The sequence below is a fragment of the Mytilus galloprovincialis genome, chromosome 10, assembly GCF_965363235.1.
Source record: "Mytilus galloprovincialis chromosome 10, xbMytGall1.hap1.1, whole genome shotgun sequence".
Classification (NCBI taxonomy): Eukaryota; Metazoa; Mollusca; class Bivalvia; order Mytilida; family Mytilidae; genus Mytilus; species Mytilus galloprovincialis.
The window spans coordinates 10,140,272-10,167,485 of record NC_134847.1 but is presented as its reverse complement, the minus strand read 5'-3'; the positions used below and the strand labels follow the sequence as shown (position 1 = coordinate 10,167,485).

The following is a 27,214-nucleotide window of genomic DNA, read 5'->3' as shown; positions in this document are numbered from 1 at the left end:
TACAAAAGTATGTAATTCGACTCCTGATGAGTCGAAATTGGATGAGTCGAAATTTCGGTTGAGTCGAACTAAATTAACGGTCCCAAGGTTAACAAAAGCATTCAAAATTCATTTTTTATCTCGAACTAATACACATATGTCAAAACATGACCTCCGGGATTTAAATGGATTGAATAGTTAATCTGATAATACACGTGTAATTAAATGTCCAGTCACTGACCACTGTATTGATTTATGACATGCAATTTCCATGAGTGTTTACCTAAGATTATCTTTTAAAGAATTTTGACAAATAATTAGTGATACATTGTTAATGTTCATAAAAAAGTATTTAAAATGTTTACAAAACAATTAATTTGTGATTTACACTAATGAGCTTGGGTGTGTATTAAGTGAGGATTATGGCTTCTGTTGATGATCACCTAAAAACTACTCAAACGGCGTCTTTAATCTTGTTATATTTTCTTTTGAAAAGAAAGAGTGAGATAAAAAAAAATGAATAGAAATCAAAATTTTCTTAAATCTCTTGTATCCGAAAATAAACAATTTTGTCAGCTATAACCGACCTGAATAACGAAACTATCGATTGGAAATTACTCTCTTGGAAAAGCCATAGGATTTTTTTTTTTAATTAATAGAATTGAATAAATAAAAAAAAAATGTCATCATAATAATAAAAGACTGTGACATACAAATACATCGATCTGATACTAGAATATCGATCCCCTTGCCATATTTACCCGGATTTATTTTAGCTTTACCAAGCTAAGCAAGAGTTGTGTCCCTTAGATTGTCGAACTTCCGGTGTTCGTTTGAGTCGAACTACGTGTATCTCGAAATATTTCTCTGGTCCGGCTGACTTCGACATAACGAGAGTCGACTGTACTTGTATTTTTCGTGGGTTCTAATTTTCATTATTTGTTTTTTCGTTGAACGTTTTAACTTTGTAATTCTTCTGAACAATCAAATTCACAAAAAATTAGTAACCTATATATAATGATGAATCTATAGTATTTATTTAGAATGCACAATTTAACAACTTTAAAAAAAATTCAAGTAAACTTTTTGCACATACATTATACATTGTAATAAACTGTTGATACAGAGATATGTCTCTCAGTCTTAATCACAAATTCATACATTGTTGCCACACCATAAAACAAAACTCCTAAGTCTTGCATTTTTTCCAACTTTGACGAAGTAGGGTACAACTGGTTATTTTATTTGGAGTACAATTTCGCCACTGTCTCGAGAGAAAAAAAATATACATCTACTTTTCTACATTGGCTAGAGGTATAGGGGGAGGGTTAAGATCTCACAAACATGTTTAACCCCGCCGCATTTTTGCGCCTGTCCCAAGTCAGGAGCCTCTGGCCTTTGTTAGTCTTGTATTATTTTAATTTTAGTTTCTTGTGTACAATTTGGAAATTAGTATGGCGTTCATTATCACTGAACTAGTATATATTTGTTTAGGGGCCAGTTGAAGGACGCCTCCGGGTGCTGGAATTTCTCGCTACATTGAAGACCTGTTGGTGACCTTCTGCTGTTGTTTTTTTTCTATGGTCGGGTTGTTGTCTCTTTGGCACATTCCCCATTTCCATTCTCAATTTTATCTAATGTTCTTTCACAAGAAATTGATGATCTATAAAATTATGTATTTCTAACAAAAGCTACTTAGTATTCAGACCAGATACACAATAAACAAAAATAAGAAGATGTGGTGTGATTGCCATGAGACAAATCTTCACCAAAGACACATGATGTAGAAGTTAGCAACTATAAAACAATTATTCTTTATCACAATCAAGCATTAATTTCTACAGCAAAAAAATAAACCACACATAAACTAACAACCTATGAAAAAAGCTAAGCAGTAACAAAATATATTGCTAAAATAAATAAAATAAGATGATGCACTTATATACTCAATAATTCTATAGATAAATTGGATTGTCAGTGACTTCCAGATACAAACATTCATCTCTTGTATAATTTTATTTTTAGACATTCATGTGGCATGGATAGGGTTGGCAGAATAGAGATTGGTCAAAAGAGCAGAATAAAAGAGAAAAAAAATAAAGACTAGAGCATAATGGACAAAATAAATTAAGAATAGAGAAAAAAATTGTCTAAAAAACTAATGAATTAAGACCCTCGCATATATTACAATGAAACAAATCCTGAAATATAACAGAATTAAACATAAACAAAGACAACAATTTGAAACATACATGTAAAATTGAGAATGGAAATTCATATGTTAAAGAGCAGACAAGAGCGGAATGCCACCAATGGGTCTTCAACACAGCGTTAATTTGAAAAGTCTCTGAATTTTGATTTCATAAATATGAAATCACGTATACAAAAGTCATAAGGGATATGCCTAGTGGAAATCCTTTTTTCTGGCTTTTTATTATGGCATAAATGATTGAAATTCAATATATATATCATTTTCAGAACTGTCACTGATAAAAAAAAATTAGAAATGTTTTCCTAATGCATTCTGTTTATTTTTTTTTCAGATTAATTGCAGTGATATATGTTGGGTGATCACTTCCAACAGATCCAAGCTATCATACAGATTTTACAGATATCTCAATAAAATGTTTCTTAGTCTACATAATAATTATTATTATCTGCAAAGAATTTTGTAAGATATAAAAATATGAAGATGTGATATGATTGCCAATGAGACAACTCTCCACAAGAGACCAAATGAAACAGAAATTAACAGCTATAGTTCACTTAGCCTTAAATTTAGTTTTAATTTCAAGTTTAAGCTCAATTTCAATTTCAATCTCAATCTTGATTTTAATATTAGTTCAGTATGATGCTAAAATGTCATAGTCAGAATATATATATATATATTTGATATGGAGTGGTCTTCAACAAATGATTAGTTATTTTTATAAGAATTTCATGTATAACAATTCAAACATAAATCATAAATGGCAACACAATTTCAACAAAAAATAAAGCAACAAAAATGACCCATTTCTACGTAACAAAAATCATAAAAAACTTGAAAATTCTTAAACAAAAAATAAAAAAGTTCTATTTCCTATCTAATAACTAATTAACATGGCCAAAAAACAAATTAATGATGTAAAATGATCATGACTCAGTTAACTGAGCATGTTTTAGTGATCTGATGAAATAAGTGACAAATTTAAGGTATATGTAAGTTAAAGTAACTTATTGGTCCCTTTGAAATCAGTAAAACAGTGACTTGTTTGTATAAACAAACAATTTAAATATATATTTACAACCAGTATACAAGAAGAAGTCAAACCTATGAATAATTGAAAACATGGCACTCTTCAAGGGCTTATCTAAATTTTTTTTGCCCCAAAGAACTTTAAACTACAACCCTATAAGGGTTAATCTAAATTAATCACTACATTTATAAGGAAATTCTGAAATTGAACATTTTTAATAATTGGATCTTGGTACAGAAGTTTTATATTAAGTACATGTAACAGCAAAATATCTAATTAAAACCTTTAGGAGTATATTTCTGATTTGATATAGTATGATTGAGTAAAATGGTGCTAAAATGTACATGAAAAGTCTGATAAATCATTAGAATTGAGAAGTCTGAATTATTTTGAGGGAATAACAATATAAAATGCATGAGCAATGACAACTTCTTCCACTCAAAAACATATGGTAGAACATGAGCACAAAATATAGAGAAAACTTTTCCTGTTTCTCAAGCTTAATTATGCCTTTGTATATCAATGAGAGTTTTTAATCATGAAATGATTCATATATGGTAAACTCATTTGTCTAGAGGAATTCTTCATCTTAATGAGTATTGACTACAAAACACACTAAGTCCTTTCAAATCATAGTTTATAAGGCCATTTAAAAATAATTATCAGTTTCTCAGAAATTGTAGATAAAATTTCCTCATTCCATTGGATATTGTTATTAACTGGTACTTAACAAGCTGTTTGCAACAGCAGTAGACTTTTACAACAGGAATCCAGTTTGCTGCACTGCATATTGCTGTATTATTCTGTAAATTGATACTGGATCCTTGTTGTGTAATACTATTGTTGGACTGAATGAACAATTTGGGGCCAGTTTTTTAATATCCAATGCATGAGGATATATGTAAGGTCAATCTAGGGTCGTATGGGTGTATAAACGGAAAATTATAGATATTATTGATACTTTGCTAAAATATAGTATACATTGTGATATGTTCAAAAACATTATATTAGTTATAGCTCACAGAGATTGTATCCAAGCTACAGGTTGTGTAAAAACTATACACATTTTGTATTGATCATAGAAAAAAATATCATTACGGGAATAGAAAGTATTTTTAAATAATATACAAGAAGAGAGTCTTCTTATAGTGTTTCAAGAATAGCAAAAGAAAATACTTATCATTTATTCCAGTTTTGACAAAAAACCTTAAAATTCCCTGTAAATTCCTTTATTAATTGTACAAGTTTTGAAAACCCTCCCCTCAATAAGTTAAAAAAAATGTACCTTTGGAAACATTAAATTTTAAAAGACACAATAACATAAATTTTTATTTCATAAATTGCATCAAAATATACTGACTTCATTTAAAAGTGATGTACTATTCATTTAAAAAGTGATTTACTGTTTTACAATCAAATATGGATGAAGACACCCACACACCCTTAATATTGAGTCTTCTTTATTCCTGAGGCCTTGGCAAGAAATTTAGTTATGTAATGAGAAAATGAGAGCAGTTTTAAGTGGCCTTATCTTTGCAACAATTACAATCTACAGTCATAAATAATAACAAAAACTGATAAAATCTGATATATATCATTAATAAAACTATTAATGTGTAATATAATGGATAACTTAACAATGTTATTTTTGATTATCTGTAATCAAACGCTGGAGATTCTTCTGTTTTGTTTGAGTCCTGTATGTTGTTTGTATGGAACGTTCCTACATCAATTCTCTTGCTAGGACTGTTGCTACTACTTCCTGTCGCTCCAGGTGATCTGAAATTAGAAAGAGGTACAAAGTTGAATGTCATGTGATCATTTGCTCAATATGGAAATTCAAAATCTGGAATATACGGACAATTTTAAATCTTTGTCACACATTATATAGAGAATAAGTACAAATATTTTTTTTAGAATTTGATTAAAATTGTTTGTCATAATTCTATCAACTGTGTGATGATTTTTGTGCTGTCACAATACTATCAAAAGAAAGCAGTATGGTTCAACACTCACAAATTTATTTAGCGCAGCCACATTGTTTAGTGTACTTGCCAAGTCATGAGCATCTAATTTACCTTTTCAGAATGTAAAGGACTATTGGTAATCTCATTGTTCGTACACCAAATGAAAATACTGTTACATTTGGTTGAATTTCCATTGTAAAGTATGTTTTTTTACCAACCATAACGTTTTGGTGTATAATTATCAAAATATTACCCATAATGCATTAGATTCTGAATCAGCGAATTCAGCGTTAGTCATAGCTGTCAGCCATATTTTTTTTTCATTTTTTTATTCCGCATAAATCAGGTTGTAGGTTTTCTCTTTTTTAAAGTTGATTCTTAAGAATAATGATAATCTCTCTACTTAGATGATGAAAATATACCAATACATGGAAAATTGGCATTTAACTTAAATGTAGCACAATCTTTTGATTAATGTTTAAAACTGTTAATATGTTGATTTTTGATCAGAACTGATAGTTTTGGTTTTATGAGTGATCTCCCCTTACATGAGATGACTAGAATTTGTTGACATTTGATAAGAACTGTCAGTTCTGGATTTATGAGTAGAGTGATCTCCCCTTACCTGAGAGGTCTAGAATTTGTTGACATCTGATCAGAACTCTCTGTTTTGGATTTATGAGTACAGTGATCTCCCCTTACCTGAGAGGACTTGAATTTGTTGACATTTGATCAGAACTGTTAGTTTTGGTTTTATGAGTAGAGTGATCTCCCCTTACCTGAGAGGTCTAGAATTTGTTGACATTTGATCAGAACTGTTAGTTTTGGTTTTATGAGTAGAGTGATCTCCCCTTACCTGAGAGGACTAGAATTTGTTGACATTTGATCAGAACTGTTAGTTTTGGTTTTATGAGTAGAGTGATCTCCCCTTACCTGAGAGGACTAGAATTTGTTGACATTTGATCAGAACTGTAAGTTTTGGTTTTATGAGTAGAGTGATCTCCTCTTACCTGAGAGGTCTAGAATTTGTTGACATTTGATCAGAACTGTAAGTTTTGGTTTTATGAGTAGAGTGATCTCCTCTTACCTGAGAGGTCTAGAATTTGTTGACATTTGAGCAGAACTGTTAGTTATGGGTTTATGAGTAGAGTGATCTCCCCTTACCTGAGAGGACTAGAATTTGTTGACATTTGATCAGAACTGTAAGTTTTGGTTTTATGAGTAGAGTGATCTCCTCTTACCTGAGAGGTCTAGAATTTGTTGACATTTGATCAGAACTGTTAGTTTTAGTTTTATGAGTAGAGTGATCTCCCCTTACCTGAGAGGACTAGAATTTGTTGACATTTGATCAGAACTGTTAGTTATGGGTTTATGAGTAGAGTGATCTCCCCTTACCTGAGAGGACTAGAATTTGTTGACATTTGATCAGAACTGTAAGTTTTGGTTTTATGAGTAGAGTGATCTCCTCTTACCTGAGAGGTCTAGAATTTGTTGACATTTGATCAGAACTGTAAGTTTTGGTTTTATGAGTAGAGTGATCTCCTCTTACCTGAGAGGACTAGAATTTGTTGACATTTGATCAGAACTGTTAGTTTTGGTTTTATGAGTAGAGTGATCTCCCCTTACCTGAGAGGTCTAGAATTTGTTGACATTTGATCAGAACTGTAAGTTTTGGTTTTATGAGTAGAGTGATCTCCTCTTACCTGAGAGGTCTAGAATTTGTTGACATTTGATCAGAACTGTAAGTTTTGGTTTTATGAGTAGAGTGATCTCCTCTTACCTGAGAGGACTAGAGTTTGTTGACATTTGATCAGAACTGTTAGTTTTGGTTTTATGAGTAGAGTGATCTCCCCTTACCTGAGAGGACTAGAATTTGTTGACATTTGATCAGAACTGTTAGTTTTGGTTTTATGAGTAGAGTGATCTCCCCTTACCTGAGAGGACTAGAGTTTGTTGACATTTGATCAGAACTGTTAGTTTTGGTTTTATGAGTAGAGTGATCTCCCCTTACCTGAGAGGACTAGAGTTTGTTGACATTTGATCAGAACTGTTAGTTTTGGTTTTATGAGTAGAGTTTTCTGGCCTTACCTGAGAGGACTAGAATTTGTTGACATTTGATCAGAACTGTTAGTTTTGGTTTTATGAGTAGAGTGATCTCCCCTTACCTGAGAGGACTAGAGTTTGTTGACATTTGATCAGAACTGTTAGTTTTGGTTTTATGAGTAGAGTTATCTGGCTTGTCTGTCTCACTTGCTGTACTTAAAACTTCATCATCATATATTCTGTACCTGCAAACAAAATTGAAAAGTTACCAAAAAATTTGATCAGTACACTGAATGTGCATTTGTTTCTGAAATTTGTGTTCAATTTAATTCATTCCATCTGATTTTATGTTTATCAATAAAATTAATTATATTGTGTGCTTAGCTGATCACATGTGTAAGTCGAAGTATCAGAAAACATGAAGTGACTGCTTGATTTATTGGCTTTGAACTACCCGGTAGTTGTAAGTAATCTCAGATCTGTACTTGGCATCTGTTTGTTTTTTGGAATGAACAAGTTCCTGGCCAGGTGCACTCTGTGTTTTTAACTGGATTTTTGTGACAAAAATGTCAGTTATTGATTTGGGGATGTACGGCGGGCAGGCGGGCGGGCGGCCGGGCTGTCGGGCGGGCGGCAATCAAATGTTGTCCGTGCATTAACTCATGAACCGTTCAACCAAAGCTTTTAAAATTTTAATATGTTGTTACTGACAACTAAATGAAGGTCAAGTTCAATAATGGCAATTTTGACTTTTACCGTTCAGGAGTTATGGTTCTTGAAAGATTGAAAAATGGAGTTTCCAGTCGTGGCCGTTCATTTAAGCATGAACTGTTCTACCAAAGCTTCCCAAATTTTAATATGTTGTTACCGATGACAAAATGGAGGTCAAGTTCAATAATGACGATTTTGACTTTTACGGTTCAGGAGTTATGGTTCTTGAAAGATTGAAAAATGGAGTTTTCAGTCGTGTCCGTGCATTTACGCATGAACTGTTCTACCAAAGCTTCCCAAATTTTAATATGTTGTTACCGATGACAAAATGGAGGTCAAGTTCAATAATGACGATTTTGACTTTTACCGTTCAGGAGTTATGGTTCTTGAAAGATCGTAAAATGGCGTTTCCATTCACGTTGTTGCATTTACTAATGAACCATTCAATCTAAGCATTTCAAATTTTAATATGTTGATTCTGACTACAAAATGGAGGTCAAATTTGATATTGACGATTTTCACTTTCAGCATTCATCAGTTATGGTTCTTGTGATATTGCCAGGACACAAATAAATGTTAATAAATCCGGTTTGCTGTCGTTGTGACAGCCTCTTGTTGTTAGATGTATTTCTATTTGTATCCATCTGATGAGTTCAGTTTTTTTTCCACTGATTTTCATAGTTCCTTCGTAGATTGTACTATTACACCACTGTCAAAGCCTAGGGGGAAAATTGGTATCCTGGTAACACGTTTAACCGAGCCACATTCTATATTTATGTGTCTGTCCCAAGTCAGGAGTCTGTTACTCAGTATTTGTCATTTGTTGCTGTGCTACATATTTAATTTTTGTTTATTTTTGGTAAAAAATTAAACCATTAGTTTTCTCATTTGAATTGTTTCACTACTGTCATTTTATGGCTTCTTAGCTGACTATGCAGTATGGGCTTTGCTTATTGTTGAGGGCTGTATGGTGACATATACTTGTTAATTTCTGTGTCATTTTGTCTCTTGTGAAGAGTTGTCGCATTGGCAATCATACCACTTCTTCTTTTTTATATGATATTGGTATTTTATATCAACTTTACCTAAAACCATTTTCATCTTCATATTCATGATTCTCGTCATCACTATCTTCATCGGGGGAGACAAACATAACTTCTAGTTCTATATCTCCTGTCTAAAAATAGAAACAAGGGAGATGAACATAGCTTCTAGTTCTATATCTCCTGTCTATAAATAGAAACAAGGGAGACAAACATAACTTCTAGTTCTATATCTCCTGTCTAAAAATAGAAACAAGGGTGACAAACAACACATCTAATTCTATATCTCCTATCTAAAAATAGAAAATAAGGGAGACAAAAACTACCTCTTGTTTCTCCTGACTAAAAATTGAAAACAAGTGAGATAAAAATTTCATCTTGTTCTAATTCTTCTATCTTAATGTAGAAAACAAAAGACTTACATAAGTTCAACATATAAATCGCCTCGGTATAAATTAAGGGAGACAAACGCTAAGTTGTATACTACACAAAGTAGTACATATATTCCTTTCAATGTAAACTGAGTTCTGAAAGTGCTTGCTGAATATTAACTTTTATGTGGTTGTTTTATAACATCAAAATAAACCTCTGATGAGTAATTTAGAGTTTATACAAACCTGTTGTGATAAGACTTGTACAGCCTCTGCGTGTTTGGCGTTCCTCAGATCAATGCTATTAACTGATAGTATAGCATCTCCTACGTACAGGTTCTCACATCTATCGGCAGGCTGACCTTCATGGATTTCTGATATCAAGATTGGAACACCATGCTCTTTACCACCCTGTAATAACAGATTTATTTTTTATCAATCTTAATGTTAAAAATGTTGATTACATTGGTTGCAATGAAATACTGTGATTTCACAGAACTAGAACTTTAAATATAAACTGGTAATTACACATGTGAAAATAAATTGGATAATTTCACATGTTAAAACCAATCAGATTATTTCACGTCAAAATAAATTGGACAATTTCATCTAATTTCATCTGATTTTATACATTGGGTGATGTCAAGACATTGTAGAGAAAATGTGAATATGCAGAAAAAGATATAGTTTGTTGTAATTTACTTATTAGTGCCATTAAAAAGCCAACTGTCAATGTAATAAGAGGAACAACTTGTCAAAGAACTAATATGTATAAAATTATTCAACTTGTGACAGAAGAACACTGACAATTTAATCATGTGCTAACAGCTACACTTGTCAGTTTACATGTTGTTTGGTCACTCATTGATCATTTTTCTATATTAGATTTTTTAGATAAGTTATTCCATAAGTCCTTTTGCAAAAGTGAGAATGGTGTGTCCATTATACGTTTGAATTTGATCATACACCACAAAAATCCTCATTATATCAGAAAATGACTGTAGTATACCAGAATAGAAAATGAAAATTCATTATTACAAAAAAATTGCAATGTATTATTTCCTAAAATATTTACTTACAGTTATTGACAAACCTAGTCCATCATCAGCACCTTTCTGTATAAGGACCTTCCTCACATCTCCCAAACCATGCTGTTTTCTTAACGATTTAAAGTCCTGCAAAATTAAGAACAATGTTGAAATTTTATAGCACAATGTAATTCAGTTAAATGTATGTGAAGATTTTTCATACCGGTATGATTAATTCACTGAATTCTATTGAAAGTTTGACAACATTGTTATAGAGTTCCCAAAAACACAGGTTTATCTCATAAATATTATAAAACTTACATGGCCGGCTGGAACAGGTAATTTTTTCTTCCAGTTATTCCGTCCACGACATGCTCGTATTACTGTTTTGTGTCTGTGTAAATGGATTTCTGCTTCTAACTGGTTCCAAAGCTTGTCATGCTCTGCTCCTCTCATGTCTCGACCTAACAACTGGATCTGCTGAATTCTACAAAACATAAGAGACATCATAAATTATTGTTTGTGGTTTATTTAACATATAATGGCAAATATTTCATATAAAAAGAAGATGTATTGCAATTGCCAATGAGACAACTCTTCAGAAGAGAACAAATCAAAAAGAAATTAACAACTATAGTTCACTGTACAGCCTATCAAAGACAAAAAGAAATTAACAACTATAGTTCACTGTACAGCCTATCAAAGACAAAAAGAAATTAACAACTATAGTTCACTGTACAGCCTATCAAAGACAAAAATAAATTATCAATATATATTTTTATGAAGCTCTGCAAAGTGGGTCTACCAGCATAAGGTAAAAACTTTCATTGCTCTGAAGAGGCCACAGTGGCTAAATGGGTTAAGTAGTTCATCTACAGAAATCAGCTAGCAATGTAGCATGTCTATACTGAGCTTGTGACACTTAACTTAATTGACCTGGATTGCCAGTTATCTGGCAGAGGTTATGACTCTATCAAGGTTATCAGGTTTCCTCCATCAATATAACTGGGCACATAAAATGGGCACTGACAATCCCCTGAAAGCTTCTTTCTTGTATAGGTGCTTAAAAACTCATCTTTAAACTTATACTTCTGTTTCAATGAGTATTTACCTTCCAGCTAATTCTTTGTCTAAATACTTAGCGGCAAGTCTTGCACCATAAACTTCTCCCTGCAGAGCTAAAACATATTGACGTAGTTCAGTATTTTCTTTCCTTAATTCTTTTACTTCTGCCTCTAATTTTGCCATGTTTAAAAATTCTGCTTTTTGTGCCTGTAATTCATCTTCCTAAAATTATAAAACATTGAAAACTTTTAATTCAGAATGTTTTGCAATGTTTTTATTATTGCTAAATTTACAACAGAGTAAGTTTTGCCAAATAAAAACTAAAATTTCAATTTTGATATCATTATTAGGCTCATTATACTCCTTTCAGTTTAAAGAAACATTGAAGATATATTAAAACATTGCACATGTTGCATTCCTTCCATATATAGGTCACACTAACCTATTTACAAATTGTATGGGTCACAACTTCATTACAGGCCACATAAACATAAGCAAAACAAATATTTGACAGTTTTGACATCTTACATTTATTTCAACTAGTTACAAATTATAGAAAAGATAGGATAATATTGAATATCCTTTTATGACACAAAATCAGTAAATGCACAGCAAAAAAACAGAAAATGCCAAGGAACATCATATATGTTCTCCAAAAGGTTTTTCTCACCAGTTTTTTCATTATACTTGTAGAATCAGCCTCTATGCCTTTATCTGCCTGTTTCTGTAACTGTAGTGAATGGAGTTGTAATAAGACATTATGGAGTTCTTTGTCAACCAGAGCTTTAGAGGATTTCATTTCTATCATGTCTGATCTCATATCTACTAGCTGTGCCTGGAAATTAAAATAAAATTGATCTTAGTCATGTCAAATTAAGTCATGAAGGTCAAGTCTGAAGACTATCTGAAATTATTGATTGTATGCATTGTACTTCTATAAATAGAATAGCATCCTGCAATTATACCATGTATGATGAAGAGATGAGTAGATGATAATTCCTGTACATTTAAAAATACTTTATGTATTGCGATCAGATTAGGCCTCCTTGTTTAATACATGTACAAGGGCTACACCTCCCTAAAAGAAATCTGATTCTTATAAAAGACATCTATAGTTGGAAGAAGTGATGAGGCATCTGCGCAATGCTTGGCAGTTTTACTTTGTAGGTCCATTTCATTCGCATTCAACATTTCTATCAGATATTTTAATTTGTTCGTGGTTCAGTATTGAAAGTTAAACAAAAATGTTCGATAAACAAGAACATGAAGAATGAGTACATAGTACAGGGATACCCCACTTGCTCTATTATTTTCTGTGTTTAGTCATTGTTAGTGGACAGTGACATTGGAATCAAAACTCTAATTTGGCATTAAAATTAGAAAGATCATAGCATAGGGAACAAGTGTACTAAGTTTCAAGTTGATTGGCCTTTAACTTGTTAACTGCATCAAAAACAACCTTCACCAAAAACTTTAACCTGAAGGGGGACACACAGATAAAGGGATGAATGGACCCACAGTTCCAGAAAACATAATTACAGTAGAAAAATCAATAAATTTTATCATGAGTTTTTATCATTCCCGCATTTGGGCAGAACACAGAAATCTACATTTGTACTTCCTTCTTCCAGTCTCGTTGTCGTGAGACTTAGAGTAGTCTAGTAAAATATAGGAACTCAAGGAACACAATACCAATATTTCATTTTAAATAATTCTTTGTCTTTGATATGAATTAAGGTTACCTGATGCATTGCTTTGAGTTTCTTTGTTTACATTGAACATGACGCCATAACTAAAATAATGTCACAAGTAAAATCCCTAACAACAAAACCAAAATCAAAAATGTTACGGTATTTCTTTTTTTAACAAATTTTTAAGTTACAGAAAAAATAATTCATACAGACTTCGTCCCCATTCACAGGTAATGCCTGCCTCATATTACAGGACTATAATACGTTATTTCTTCATTCAAGAGATCATTAATTATGTACACTTTAATGGCGTAATTTTTTATGAGTCTTTTGAAGAGAAAAAGCACTTCGGGATGAAACTATTGAAGCAAAGCAGTGCGGGCTCAAATACAAAATTTCAATCCTGGTATCTATGATGAGTTTATTTACTAGACGTCTGAACCCCTGCACTATCAAAGTTTCAACAATTTTCTTGATCGTCCATCTGCAGGGTAGTTTAGGAATATTTTATGTTCAGCAAGAATGTAATCCCAACCCCCATACAACTGTAGTTTGTTTAGGTTTTAATTTCCCAAATATTTTGAGTAGCTTCACTTTATCGCCTGTTTCTCAATAAGAGTTGGAAGTGACAATGCATAGATTTTGGTCACAAGGAAACTGATATGACATGAAAGATTCAACTACATGTTTGTAGTTTTGGAACTGGCTTATGAACCCTACATGTGTGTAACATGATAATGCAAATTATTGTATATATAGATTGAGAAATAAAATGAAGTATTTTTATTTACAAAAGTTATTGACAACTCTTGGTTTCAAAGTTTTCAAACATGGATGGAAAAATGTTTTCTATAGAAAGTCTTACTTCAAGTTTTGCATTTGATTGGAACACTGTTTGAGCTTTGTGACAGAGCTGGGCAAATGCAGCACTGAGGGCTGTCATCTTTTGCCGGCCCTCAAATGTTAATTCACATTGGTCAGGGTCAATATCACCAAGCAATAGATCAAGATCTACAAACGCTTTGTCAAATTCCTTTTCTAAAAGTTCTAACCACCGAAACGATAAAGTAGCTGTCATTTTGGTTAGGCGACAAACATTAATTTTTTTCCTTCAAGGTCTAATTAGTTCATGATAGGAGACGACGAAATTTATTTAATTACAAACGCTCAAATGAATCAAATGAATAAAAACCAAAATGTCACACGTCATCTAACGGGAAAATTTCCGGAAAAATAAGTTTTTTTAGCGGCAAATTCAAAAAGATAAAATTTAACTTATTTCTTTTAAAAGTTAGTTTTACTTTATTGTATCAAGGATTTGTATAGTGATATACAAATCCTTGATTGTATTCATATTTGAAATATTCATTAATTGTTTTTCTTATTTTAATAATGAGTTTTTTTCAGCATTTTTCCGTGCCTTTTATTTTATATTTGCAAAATTCTTTGTATAATATGTCTTAGACTGGTTCGCCTGTCTAGATAAATGTGAATATTACATATTTCATATAGAACAAGGTGATTTTATTGAGGGGTCCAAGTCTAAATTTGTCTCTTATACAGCAATGACAATAGAATCACAATATAAATCATCGAATACATTCATGGCACCTATATTCACACATGCACTAGACGAAACCAAACATAAGAACCTATACTGAACAATTATGTTGTTGCATATTGCTCGGTGCTGATTTTGTTTGTTAAGATTTTTTTCAAACATGTATTTTTTAACATTTACTTTATTTTCACTTATTCGATACGTTCTTCCTCTTATCCATACAAAGCTGTTATAAGTTCATAAATCATTTCTAAACAATTTGTTTTCCGCTCCGATGTAATTATTCATAATGGAAAACAAAGTAATTGTTATTTGTTTGATAGCAGTCCGATTAGGCAGCAACCATTTGATTTTCTGGGGGGGGGCTATGGTTTTTTTTTCTGTGCAAACTTTTTTTTTCGCCTGCGGCGAAAAACAATCTATTTTTTTCGCGACAAGTTGAAAACAATTTTTTTCTTTCAATTTTAGCATTACATATAGTGGCCGCTGAGGGTGAAACAAACATTTTTTTTTCTCAGAATCAAAAACAAATTATTTTTTTCTCCAAAAACTGGAAACAAACTTTTTTTTCCAAAAAAAACCATAGCCCCCCCCCAGAAAATCAAATGGTTGCTGCCTTATGTTTTTGTATGTGGCATATGATCAATGTTTGGATACTGTTTGTTTTAAGGAGTTCAAAATGGCACCTAACGGAGTAAACTAATACATGTTTATGTTGTTGAAATCATCATGTTTGATGTAGGTGCCATATGTTCCAGACCAACCGCAGAAAATGTTTAAATACTACTGAACAATTGCCTCCGGCACAAGCCGACCATGCGAGGGCTAAAAAGCCAGCCAATGTCGTTCAATACTTCCAGTAGTAAAATGATAAAAATGATTTTGAACGATTAAATGATACCGTGAAAACTTTATATTTTTCAATCAATGGGAGATGTACACCTCATTTGCCCCACCACCTTGAAACCGTGATTAGGTATATATACTAAAAGATATCTGTTTTATCATCGATATTTGATGTTGTATCTAACATCTAAGAAGCCATTACCCATCACCCTTTTCCCACCAAAATAACTTTCAACAAACTGCTAGATAATTAACAGTTCCGAACGTAAATTGTCCATATTTAGTTTAGACCCAAACCATTTGGTGTTGTTTTTGTGCAAGTTGAATTATTCTAATTTAATATTGACTTAAATCTAGAAAAAAATAATAGTTACATTTAATGACCGAGTTACAAACTAACTGAGTGAAACGTTACGCATTAAATATAAGAGGAGAACTACGACACAACAGAAATACAACATTAAAATGTAAAACACACAAAAACAAACTATAATATAACAATGGTAATTTTCCTGACTTGGTACAGGACATTTTAAGAAGAAAAAAATGATGGTTTGAACCTGGTTTTGCGGCATGCCAAACCTCCCGATACAAATTGGAATTTGAATACTAAATGGACATATGAATACTAACTACACAAGGTACATTGAACTTGAAAGACTTAAATGTTGCTAATAACCTGTCATACTTCCATGACAAATATTGTGTTGTCCCGCTAGCTATTAACAACATCGTGTTTCTGTGTATGTCACATTACAAGGACATAAATGCTAAATTGATAAATGAATTGAATATTTATAATTCAACCGGAAACTCAAAAGAATGTAGGACAGAAAGTCACAGGACAAAAAGTCACAGACAAAAAGTCACTGACAAAAAGTCACAATTTATTTTTTCTGATTATTTTCTTTGAAGAAAAACCGCTTATTTCTACAAAAATATTTTTGTACTTTTCTTGAACTATTGTATATAAACCAACTTTGTAAACACAATTTATCAAAAAAATATCAAAGATGATCAAATAATTGTTAAAAAAACAAAATCTCAAAGTGGCTTGGCACTTAAATGGCTTCATGGTGCCAAGATATATATCTTTTATATGATTAAAATTAAATAAATCTTGATTTTTCAAGTATAATGACACATTTCCTAAACTTTGATATGAATATATGTATTAAAAAGTAAATATTTCAAGATATTTCTCTTATATATTCAAACAATTGTCAACAAATTATTTGTGACTTTTTGTCCTACCAAATTTGTGACTTTATGTCCTGTGACTTTTTGTCCTGTGACTTTCTGTCCGTTTACCATTCAAAATACCCCTGGCTACTCACCAAAGAGTGAATCCTAAATAATCTGATTAAATCAATGTTTACAAAGTTAAACAAAAAAACACCCCGAGCTCTTTCTAAACTATTTACATTTATTTTATTAGCAATCAAAGGCTGCTTCAGAGTAATTGTGACACTACTTAATCTAGGCCGGACAATGTGGATCAAATATGGATACTTAAAAATTCAAAGATCTGTTAGGCAACATACTATCTAAATCACTTTTCTCTTGCAATGGTATAAAACAATTTTTTTCTATCCTGTACAAAAATATTTTCCGTTTTAACTTAAAATAATTGTTCTTACTTTGTTTCATGAAAAAGAAAGCCAAATGCAGAAAACGATATCTTGTTAGACTTGAACTTCTTTTAAACTAAGTTTAACTGTGTGTATTGCCGTGTGTTTCTTTATTCTATAGAGGTATAAGGGGAGGGTTGAGATCTCACAGAACATGTTAAACCCCGGTGCATTTTTTGCGCTTGCCCCAAGTCAGGAGGCTCTGGTTTTTGTTAGTCTTGTTTGTTTTTTTAATTTTAGATTAGTTATATGTTTTGGAGTTTAGTATGACGTCCATTTTAAGTGCACATTTTTATTTTGGGGACAGCTGAAACCCACCTCCATGTGCGGGATTTCCGTTTTGAATTTTCTTCGGAGTTCAGTTTCATTGTGATAAAACTTTTTTTTCAAACACTAAATAAATCTAAAGTTTGTTGCTTATGTTGAACTGATCTATCCCACACAGTACTAAAACAAATTATACAACAGATTCAGTCTTGAATTACTTCTCGAAATTGACAATGAGGGTCAGTTGAGTACACAACTTTAAGATAAAAACATGATTTCAGCTTCCCAATTTCAAATTTTAATTTTCATGTCTATGTAGAAATATTTCAGCAGCGACTGCATATATCTTAAATGTCTCCAGGTTGAAACAATATTTCTTTCGTTAAATTGTATTATATCAATGTGAAAAGCCCACATAAAACTGGAATCGTAAATCATTTAACTCTGCTAAACTTGTGGAAAATTTAAAACTACTAAAAGAACATGCTTAACCTGCCACATTTTTGCACCTATCCCAAGTCAGGAGCCTCTCGTCTTTGGTATGTCTTATGTGTTTTATTTAATCGAACTACGGTAAGGAGTTAATTTATATGTTTTTCAGTTTGGTGTGACGTCCATTTTCATTAAACTAATACAGATTTTGTTCAGGGAACAGCTGAAGACTTCCTCCTGGTGCAGGATTTCTAGCTGTGTTAAAGACCCATAAGTGGCCTTCCCCTGTTTTCTGCTATTTGGTCAGGTTCTTGTCTCTTTGACACATTCCCCATTTCCATTCTAAATTCTAACTATGACTTAACTAAGGATTTTCTTATCCCAGGCATAGATTACCTTACGTCTGGCGTACTTAATTATAATCCTGATACCTTTGATAACTATTTACACCACTGGGTCGATGCCACTGCTGGTGGACATTTCGTCCCCGAGGCTATCACCAGCCCAGTAGTCAACACTTCGGTGTTGACATGAATATCAATAATGTGGTCAATTTTTTTTAAAATAAATTTCCTGTTTACAAAACATTGAATTTTTCGAAAAACTAAGGATTTTCTTATCCCAGGCATAAATTACCTTAGCCGTATTTGGCACAACTTTTTTGCAATTTTGGATCCTCAATGCTCTTTAACTTTGTACTTGTTTGGCTTCATAAATATTTCGATATGAGAGTCACTGATGAGTCTTATGTAGACGAAACACGTGTCTGGTGTACTTAATTATAATCCTTGTACCTTTGATAACTGTTAACAGATTTTTGTTTAAATTCAGGATACAAATAAGGCAACAATAAGATAAGAAAATAACAAATAATTCATAAATATTTTACCATTTTATTTCATTCATAGAAGTTTTATAAAATATTTGTGATGATCTAAAAATTCAATAAAACCTTTATATACATATATATTGCACATAATTTTCACATCAAATTTCAACCACTTGATGACATGGATTTTTGTTGACCTAAACTAGCTGAAGATATTTGTGGGTAAAAATTGGGTTTCCACCAAAGTACTGAATTTGTATTCTAGGCCCCAGTAACTATAAACAATTTTGAAAGCATACAACATGTTACCACACAGATGGATGTATAAATAAACTCAGGAATTTGTTTAATGACTTAATTAACTAAAATGAACGTTATGACTTTAACTATGTATATAAATAATTGACTAATTGTTGTTTTCATAATGCCCATTGGCAAATATTTCAGTATGAAATGATGTTATAAGTTGTTTTAGTACAAAAAGAGTTAAGAAAAAAGCAAACTCTTTGATGTACTGTTTTCTTCATTAATGTGAACAAAAGTTTCATGATTCTTTAATTTTGTGGAAGTCGTATTGCCTGTTTTGATCAAAGAATAGCACTTACATTATTTATAAAAACTTATCTATAAACACTTTTTAAAATAACCACTGAAATTGTAATTGCTCAATGGAACATCTGCCAAACGAAATGAAACTTTTGCAGCTTACAGTGAGAACAATTACAGAAATCATGATCTTCTAATGTTGACCACTAATAAGATAATGATAAGGACCTTTCAAAGGTATTTTAAATGATGTGTATTGATATAAAACATAGTGATAATGATAATGTCATGTATATTGTCAAAGAATTTATAATTAAAAATAAGTCAATGATACAATCAATTATTTTACAATTTTAGCATGAACTTGAGAATACAAAACAACAAATTGAAAATAGCACACCTGCAAACCATTTAACATTGCATTGTGAGTACTATGTATGAAAGATAGCTGAGACAAAATATAGAAAATTTGACAATTCACAACTTTGAATAAAGGAAAATATAAGTAGTAATGGTCTCATTTTTTAAAATAAATACCAGCATTAGGTTTATATACATAAAGGAAAATAAAAAAATTAAAAACCCTAAAATTTTATGTTATACATTTGTATTGGTAAAGGGTTTTTATATATGCTTCATGAAAAGATACTGAACATGATGTATTTAAACAAACAAAAAAACTCGTACTTGACTTTCTGATTAGTTGAAATCCAAATCTACCCAACATAAAGGACATGCAAGATAATATTGTATTCGAATATTTGTACGCATTAATAGGTAATTTGATGCTAAATTATACATTTAAATATCTGTAGCATGACATTTGCCCTCCGCTGCATAATTTCACACCATCAATTTTGGAATTCATGCCCTAAATTTGTTGCATTTTCCCATCAAAATTAACATTACCATCACAACAGACATAATTATTATTTTTAACATGAATAATTCAAAACTTAGCACTGAAAGACTTCTCTAAACATTTAATAAACTTAAACGAAAGCAGCAATTACTTCAACATGATCACTATGAAACAAACAAGGTTTATGTAAACAATTCTATTCACAATAATAAATCATCTTAAAATTACTCATTTAGGACCTGAAAAATGTAGTCTGCTTAGTCAATTGTCCTCAAGAACAAAGGCTATGTATAATTTTCCAATTTTCTTCTATCATTACATGTACATGTATTTACAAATATGAAATTCTACTATAATTTGTGCCTCTCTTACATCAAAACTTTAGAGTAATCAAATACTTAAAACTTTTAAAGATGAAGAGTCCATCATATTTCTTTTTAAAAACTTATACGTATATCAAGGTTTTGTACAGTTTTCATTACAAAATAATAAAATATTTTAAGACACATATCAGAATCATAAATGAATGTAAAAATCAAATCTAATTTGCTTTAAACTTAGTCTTATGTCTATCTCACAAACTGTGATTTATAATTTTTAAATATAGTGTATTAGAAAAAGCACATTTTAATTTGACTTCATTTGCCAAAAAAAAAGGACATAAACCTCTATTAAATGTCAAATCTATACCAAGGTCAATAAAAAGACAACCTGTTAAAACTTAATAGTACAAAAATATAAACACAGTTTTTTGTTCTTCCCATGTTTAATATTATGCTCACCTTTTAAAAAACCAAAACAACAATATTAAGTTTAGTTGTAAAAGAAGACTATCGTTGTCAAACACTTTAATGAGATTCCTAGTACTTTATATTTAAATCAACTATGATCAATTAATTGTACTTTTAAGTTTAGACTTTACCATCATAACTTTTTAAAATCATTCATGACCAATCAAGTTTCAATAGCATATCAAAACTTCATTTTTCCAAAATGTCTCAAAACCTTTAAACAGATCTAATTCTTTTTCTGCTGCTTTAAACTGCACTGATTGTTTACTGAGAGATTTTTTAATGTACAAAAAAACTACATTTAAATGCTTTAAAAATACAGATCTTATCAAAAATTAAATTTTTCCTATTCTGTGGTTAAAAAGGTAGAAAAATGGTTGATATTATGCATAATCAGTAAAACCACATATAATAGAAACCTATTTGCTTGGGAAAATCAACGAAAACAGTACTTAATTTTTTAAAAGGTACATAATTCGGTCCAATCTGTATGTCACATAAAACATACTATATAATTCCAACTGCTGTCCATGTGACTTAACAGTACAATGCTACACCCCTTCTTTTATTTCTTTAATTTTTATAATTTTTAAAATTTTTCTAGACCAAAATGTTGAATTGGTTTGCATTATTCACAGAATTAAAATGTGTTGCCATAAATCATGTTGGATAAACTCTTACTTTTGTGACGCAAATATACATTTGATTCAATATCAGTGCAATTCCAGGAAATGCTGCATTCAAACAGTACAAATTTAAAAAATGAAATTTTCTAAATGCAGTCATAGAAAAGTCTCATTTTTTCACAATAATTAAACTATGGATTTAACTGTTTATTTTTTTTTTGTTGATATACTGAATTCATGAATTGTACATTTATCAAACACTCTTTTATTAAAATTTAAAAAAATCAATCTTAAACATAGAATCTGCTGAGGCCTATATTTGAATCTTTAAAACATAATCACCTTTAAAAAATCATTTAATCAATTGTATATGTATAAATAAAATACATAATTGGCACCAGAAAAGAAAATATTCCATGCAATAATTCATAAAAAAAACTCATCCTTTTACAATTATTTATCAAAGACATTAGTTGCACCAATAAATAAATTATTCCATACAGTTTCAACAAGCACCCATTCATAACTTTCTATCAGAGATTAAGAAATAAACCAATTTACTAACAGCACATAACATAGCATGTTTTTAGAGTTAATTTCATAATGCTTGAATAGAAGGACTTTGGTTGTGTTGCTTGCTTTGTTTGTTTAAATGTTTGCTCAAGCATTTTAATGAAGATTGACATCTGCAAACATAGTTAAACCTGTATATATTATATCTAAACTTGATTGAACGTCATCCCAATATTTAAACAAAGCAGGCAAGCCAACTAAAGTCTAACTCTACATGCATTAGGAAATTACCTCTAAAACACTTTAAATTGCTTTAAATCGATAAAGCTTTGATTAGGCAAGGATAAGCTGTGAAATTTAATATAAAATTCAAGATATGGTCCCAATTAAAAAAAAAGTCTTCAATTATATCTTTCTACAAGCACCAAGGGCTGTTGTTCTGTCACACACAGTATCCAAAGTTTCTATACACTTTGTTCATCATTCATTAAAACCATCATATAATTGTAGATCTAGTTTAACTACTACTTCACCAGATGATATTTCATGCAGTAGAAGTCGTTTAGAAATAGGTCCTCTTTTTTCATTTGATTCTTGTAAAATTTCTTTCACTCTGATTTCTGTTCTCCCAAGAAAATCTGGAAAATGAATATTAATAGTTATATGCAAAGCAACCCATCAACAAAATACAGCAAAATTAATCTTAAAATCAAATTATTAATATCAATAAATAAGTGAAATTCAATTATGTGATTTTTAGAAATGTGTCATTTTAACGATTATAATTATGGAGTTGTAAATTGTATTTTTCAGTCTTTATTGCAATACTTTAACCTTTACTTGCATAGTTATAAAGAATTACAAAATTCTCAAGTATTTTAATATATTACAGTATTTTACAATTTAAGACCCTTTTAAGCTCTCTAACATTGACTGCCAAACTTTTATCTGAGTCAAAACTTTTTGCTCAAATGCTTTTTCCATAAAAAATCTACATACACACAATTATTGTCTCCCTTCATGACATTCCCCATTTAAACAAGTACCTACCATAAGAAGAAAAGAAATCTCTATCAAAACAATTCCTCTATAATAACCTCTCCTCATGACAGTCCCTTCCTTTAAAACACTTGCTACCTCAAACTCTCCATTTGGAGAATATAGATCTCCACCAGAAAAAAAAATAATCACATGATGATTATCTCCCCTCATTAAATTCCCTTCCTTTAAAAAAATTACCTACCATTTGGAGAAAATAAATCTCTATCAAACACAGTAATACATAAAACATCTTGATCTACATCACGTATAGTAAACTGCATGTTTTGGTTCCATTTAGGATTGAGTGTGGCTGGTATGACTTTAGTCTTATGTTCCTGGGCTCCCATACTTACTTCACAATAGGGGTCACTTTTTCCTGTCATAACAAAATTGCAAAATATAAAAATGATACACAATGAGAATTCATCATTCATCATTAGGTACAAAGGAGTAGGTCCAGTAAGGGCGGATTTTGGCCTCAAATTTCAGGTTCATCTAACGAAAGTTTTTGGACACTTTTTAAACACTTAAGTGTCTATTTTAATTGATTCGATTAGTTTATGTGAAAGATTTTAACTGATTTAGTAATTTAAAACGCTCTGATTCAAGCTTAAATATGAAAAATCTATCAAATATGCCAAAAAACGTCACTTTTCAGATGGTTTTTGTCAAAAATGAAAGTAGCCACATCCGTGTTCATCCTCAACCTTTATATATTTTTTGTATTATCATCAAATACAACTTACATTTCAATATTATGAATGAACACGAATGCGGCCACTTTCATTTTAGACAGAAACCGTCAAACCGTCAAAAAATTAACCAAAATGCTAAAATTTGGAAGATTTCAGTAATTTAGCATGACATGACGATGCTAGAACGCGATATTTGTGCATTATATTAAAAACAGCTCATATTTATCATTATGTAGCAGAGGCATTTTACTTTCCAAAATATAGCTAAAAGATTACATTTTCACAATTTTCTTAAACTGCTATATTTTGGGGCCAAACTTACTGAACCTACTCCTTTTTAGTGGTTATGGTATATGTTAACCAGTAATTTAAGTGTTCAATGAGGTGTAAAATTCTAAAGGCTGGTATATTGAATATGTCAAAACAACACAAGAGTGCACACGCTGAAATGTCTCGCCTTCTATACTAATCATTGATATTATGTTGATAGTCCTAAGTATAAAGCTTTATTACAACTGTCTCATAAACTTAACATTAACCAAGATAACTAAACACAGACCAATGAACCATGAAAATGAGGTCAAGGTCAGATGAACCATGCCAGGCAGACATGTACAGCTAACAATGCTTCTATACAACATATATAGTTGACCTATTACTTATAGTTTAAGAAAAATAGACCAAAACACAAAAAATTAACACTGTGCAATGAACCGTGAAAATGAGGTCATGGTCAAAAGAAACCTGCGCTACTGACATAAAGATCATAAAATATTTCCATACACAAAATATAGTTGACCTATGGCATATAGTATTAGATAAATAGACCAAAACTCAAAAACTTAACTTTGACCATTGAACCATGAAAATGAGGTCAAGGTCACATGAAATCTGCCCGCTAGACATGTACACCTTACAATCATTCCATACAACAAATATAGTAGACCTATTGCATATAGTATGAAAAAAACAGACCAAAACACAAAAATTTAACTATAACCACTGAACCATGAAAATGAGGTCAAGGTCACATGACATCTGCCCGTTAGACATGTACACCTTACAATCATTCCATACAACAAATACAGTAGACCTATTGCATATAGTATGAAAAAAACAGACCAAAACACAAAAAATTAACTATAACCACTGAACCATGAAAATGAGGTCAAGGTCAGATGACACCTGCCAGTTGGACATGTACACCTTACAGTCCTTCCATACACCGAATATACAAGCCCTATTGCTTATAGTATCTGAGATACGGACTTGACCACCAAAACTTAACCTTGTTCACTGATCCATGAAATGAGGTCGAGGTCAAGTGAAAACTGTCTGACAGACATGAGGACCTTGCAAGGTACGCACATATCAAATATAGTTATCCTATTACTTATAATAAGAGAGAATTCAACATTACAAAAAATCTGAACTTTTTTTTCAAGTGGTCACTGAACCATGAAAATGAGGTCAAGGACATTGGACATGTGACTGACGGAAACTTCGTAACATGAGGCATCTATATACAAAGTATGAAGCATCCAGGTCTTCCACCTTCTAAAATATAAAGCTTTTAAGAAGTTAGCTAACACCGCCGCCGCCGCCGCCGGATCACTATCCCTATGTCGAGCTTTCTGCAACAAAAGTTGCAGGCTCGACAAAAATTAAGTATCCATCAAAATCCATAATTTCTTAAAACCATGAAATAAGTGGCACCCACAAAATTAAATGAATCCACATTTTAAAATAGGTAAATGTTACATTGCTTCCAACAAAGGATTATACATCAAATGTCACTTTTAAGTTTCTGCATTATACAAATCAATACGGTTTGTTCTTAATATATTGTACTGTTACACCACTGTCCAGGGTTAGGGGCAGGGTTAAGTGCTCACAAACTAGTTTTCTCAATTGAATTGTTCCTTTTTTTTGCATGTCAGGGCCTTTTATAGCTGACCATATACAGCTGGGTTTTTCTGTCATTGTTAAAAGGCTGTACAGTTGCCTATAATTTCTTACATTCACTTCATCTGAACTTTGGTGGATAGTTGTCTCATTGGCAATCATACCACATCTCCTTATTTTCATAACAACACTTTTTTTCCTACTACTGTACAGAACAAATATCTTTACCAAAAGACATGCTATTGTCTGCAACTGTTCAAATCTATTCAGCTTAGAGAAATATGTTTCAGAATTGTTTGCTGTTGAAAAAAAATATGTTTTGGTAACTTCGAGTTTATTCAACTTTTGTCAAGTTTGTCCTTATTTTTATATGACAACAACATAATGTTTTATACTGAAAAGAGCATACGAATGAAATGAAAAGTCTTTACAAAAGTCAACAACCAATCCTTCTTGTCTGAAAGGAATTTGTTTTGAATCTATTCATTAAAATAAAAAAATAAACATGAACTGACATATTTTAATAGTATTTGCATGAGGTAAAATATTAAAGTAAAACATTGTTTTTTCTACAGTGGCAATAATTATATATTCTTACATAAAGTAAGAAAAATATAAATTTAATACTTTATTAATTACTTTGAAATTATAGAATTGTAAAAGAAAGAAATATACTTTAACAAAGTGAATGGCAGATCACAAAATAAATCATACATAAGACAATAATAAGAAAATAAAGAAACATACAAGACAACAAAGAACAAGCAAAGCAAGGTCAAGGACATGACAACATACCATTAGCATCTCGAGGTTGAAGGTCACAGCCTTCTTGTATCAACACCAGCAGTCGTCCAACCCCACCACTTCGTTTTTCTGATAACATGCAGAGAAAATAAAAATATGATGTCATAAAGACATGCAAACATAAAATATGCAAATTAGGATAAAACTAAACCAAATAAGGTTGGGAGAATATATAATAAAAAAAAAATGTGCAGGGTAATGAAATGTTTTCTGAGATATTGGCTTTTCCCATCTTTCGTATATTCAAAACTCAGAACATATTTTGAAAGTAAAGATATTCCCCTGGGATTGAATGAAAATCTGATAAAAAACACTACTAATATTTTTTTTACAACAGAGATGAACTAAAATAAAAACCATTATTTACACTGAACTTACAAAAGCATGATTTCTTTTAAATATAGCAAAAACAATGGAGGGATCAACTTACATTTCTTTTAACATTTCTCATTTTAAAAAAAAATCTTTAGACAGAAATCAAAAGTTGTCAATTTGTAAAGAGTTTTCTCACTTAAGTGTCAGATCTAAGCTAAAAATCTAAATAAGCAAAGCCTAAACACATGCATTGCTTTTGTCAAGTTACAAGAAAATATTTTTTTGTTTTTTTACAGTAAAAATTGCAAGATTTAATTTACATGGAATAATAAGAAAAAGATCCACAATTCATAGTTCTTCAATGGTTGCTTATTGTAAAAAAGAAGACATGCTTTTGAAAATAAAGTGATAAA

The 27,214-nt window shown here is 31.2% G+C and overlaps 2 protein-coding genes across 3 annotated transcripts in view; both read right to left on the bottom strand.

Annotated features, from left to right (window-relative positions):
• Window positions 1-2,326: 2,326 nt before the first annotated feature.
• On the bottom strand, window positions 2,327-14,259 carry LOC143049803 (Golgi-associated PDZ and coiled-coil motif-containing protein-like). The gene is made up of 9 exons (XM_076223542.1): window positions 14,003-14,259; window positions 12,117-12,281; window positions 11,493-11,668; window positions 10,703-10,868; window positions 10,433-10,528; window positions 9,600-9,764; window positions 9,025-9,116; window positions 7,351-7,473; window positions 2,327-4,997 (listed from the first exon to the last, which is right to left on the bottom strand). The coding sequence occupies exons 1-9, from the start codon at window positions 14,213-14,215 to the stop codon at window positions 4,871-4,873; spliced, it is 1,323 nt and encodes a 440-aa protein (XP_076079657.1). The 5' UTR covers window positions 14,216-14,259; the 3' UTR covers window positions 2,327-4,870.
• A 4,492-nt stretch (window positions 14,260-18,751) lies between these two features.
• Window positions 18,752-27,214, bottom strand: part of LOC143049800 (intersectin-1-like) — a 73,114-nt gene continuing 64,651 nt past the window's right edge. The window contains exons 43-45 of one of the 2 annotated variants that reach the window (XM_076223538.1): window positions 26,478-26,555; window positions 23,285-23,458; window positions 18,752-22,679 (exon numbers count right to left, since the gene is read on the bottom strand). In XM_076223538.1, the coding sequence (XP_076079653.1) occupies window positions 22,522-22,679; window positions 23,285-23,458; window positions 26,478-26,555 (410 nt within the window). In that variant the 3' untranslated portion in view covers window positions 18,752-22,521. The remainder of the gene's footprint in view (window positions 22,680-23,284; window positions 23,459-26,477; window positions 26,556-27,214) is intronic. The other variant, XM_076223539.1, reaches the window with a different exon arrangement.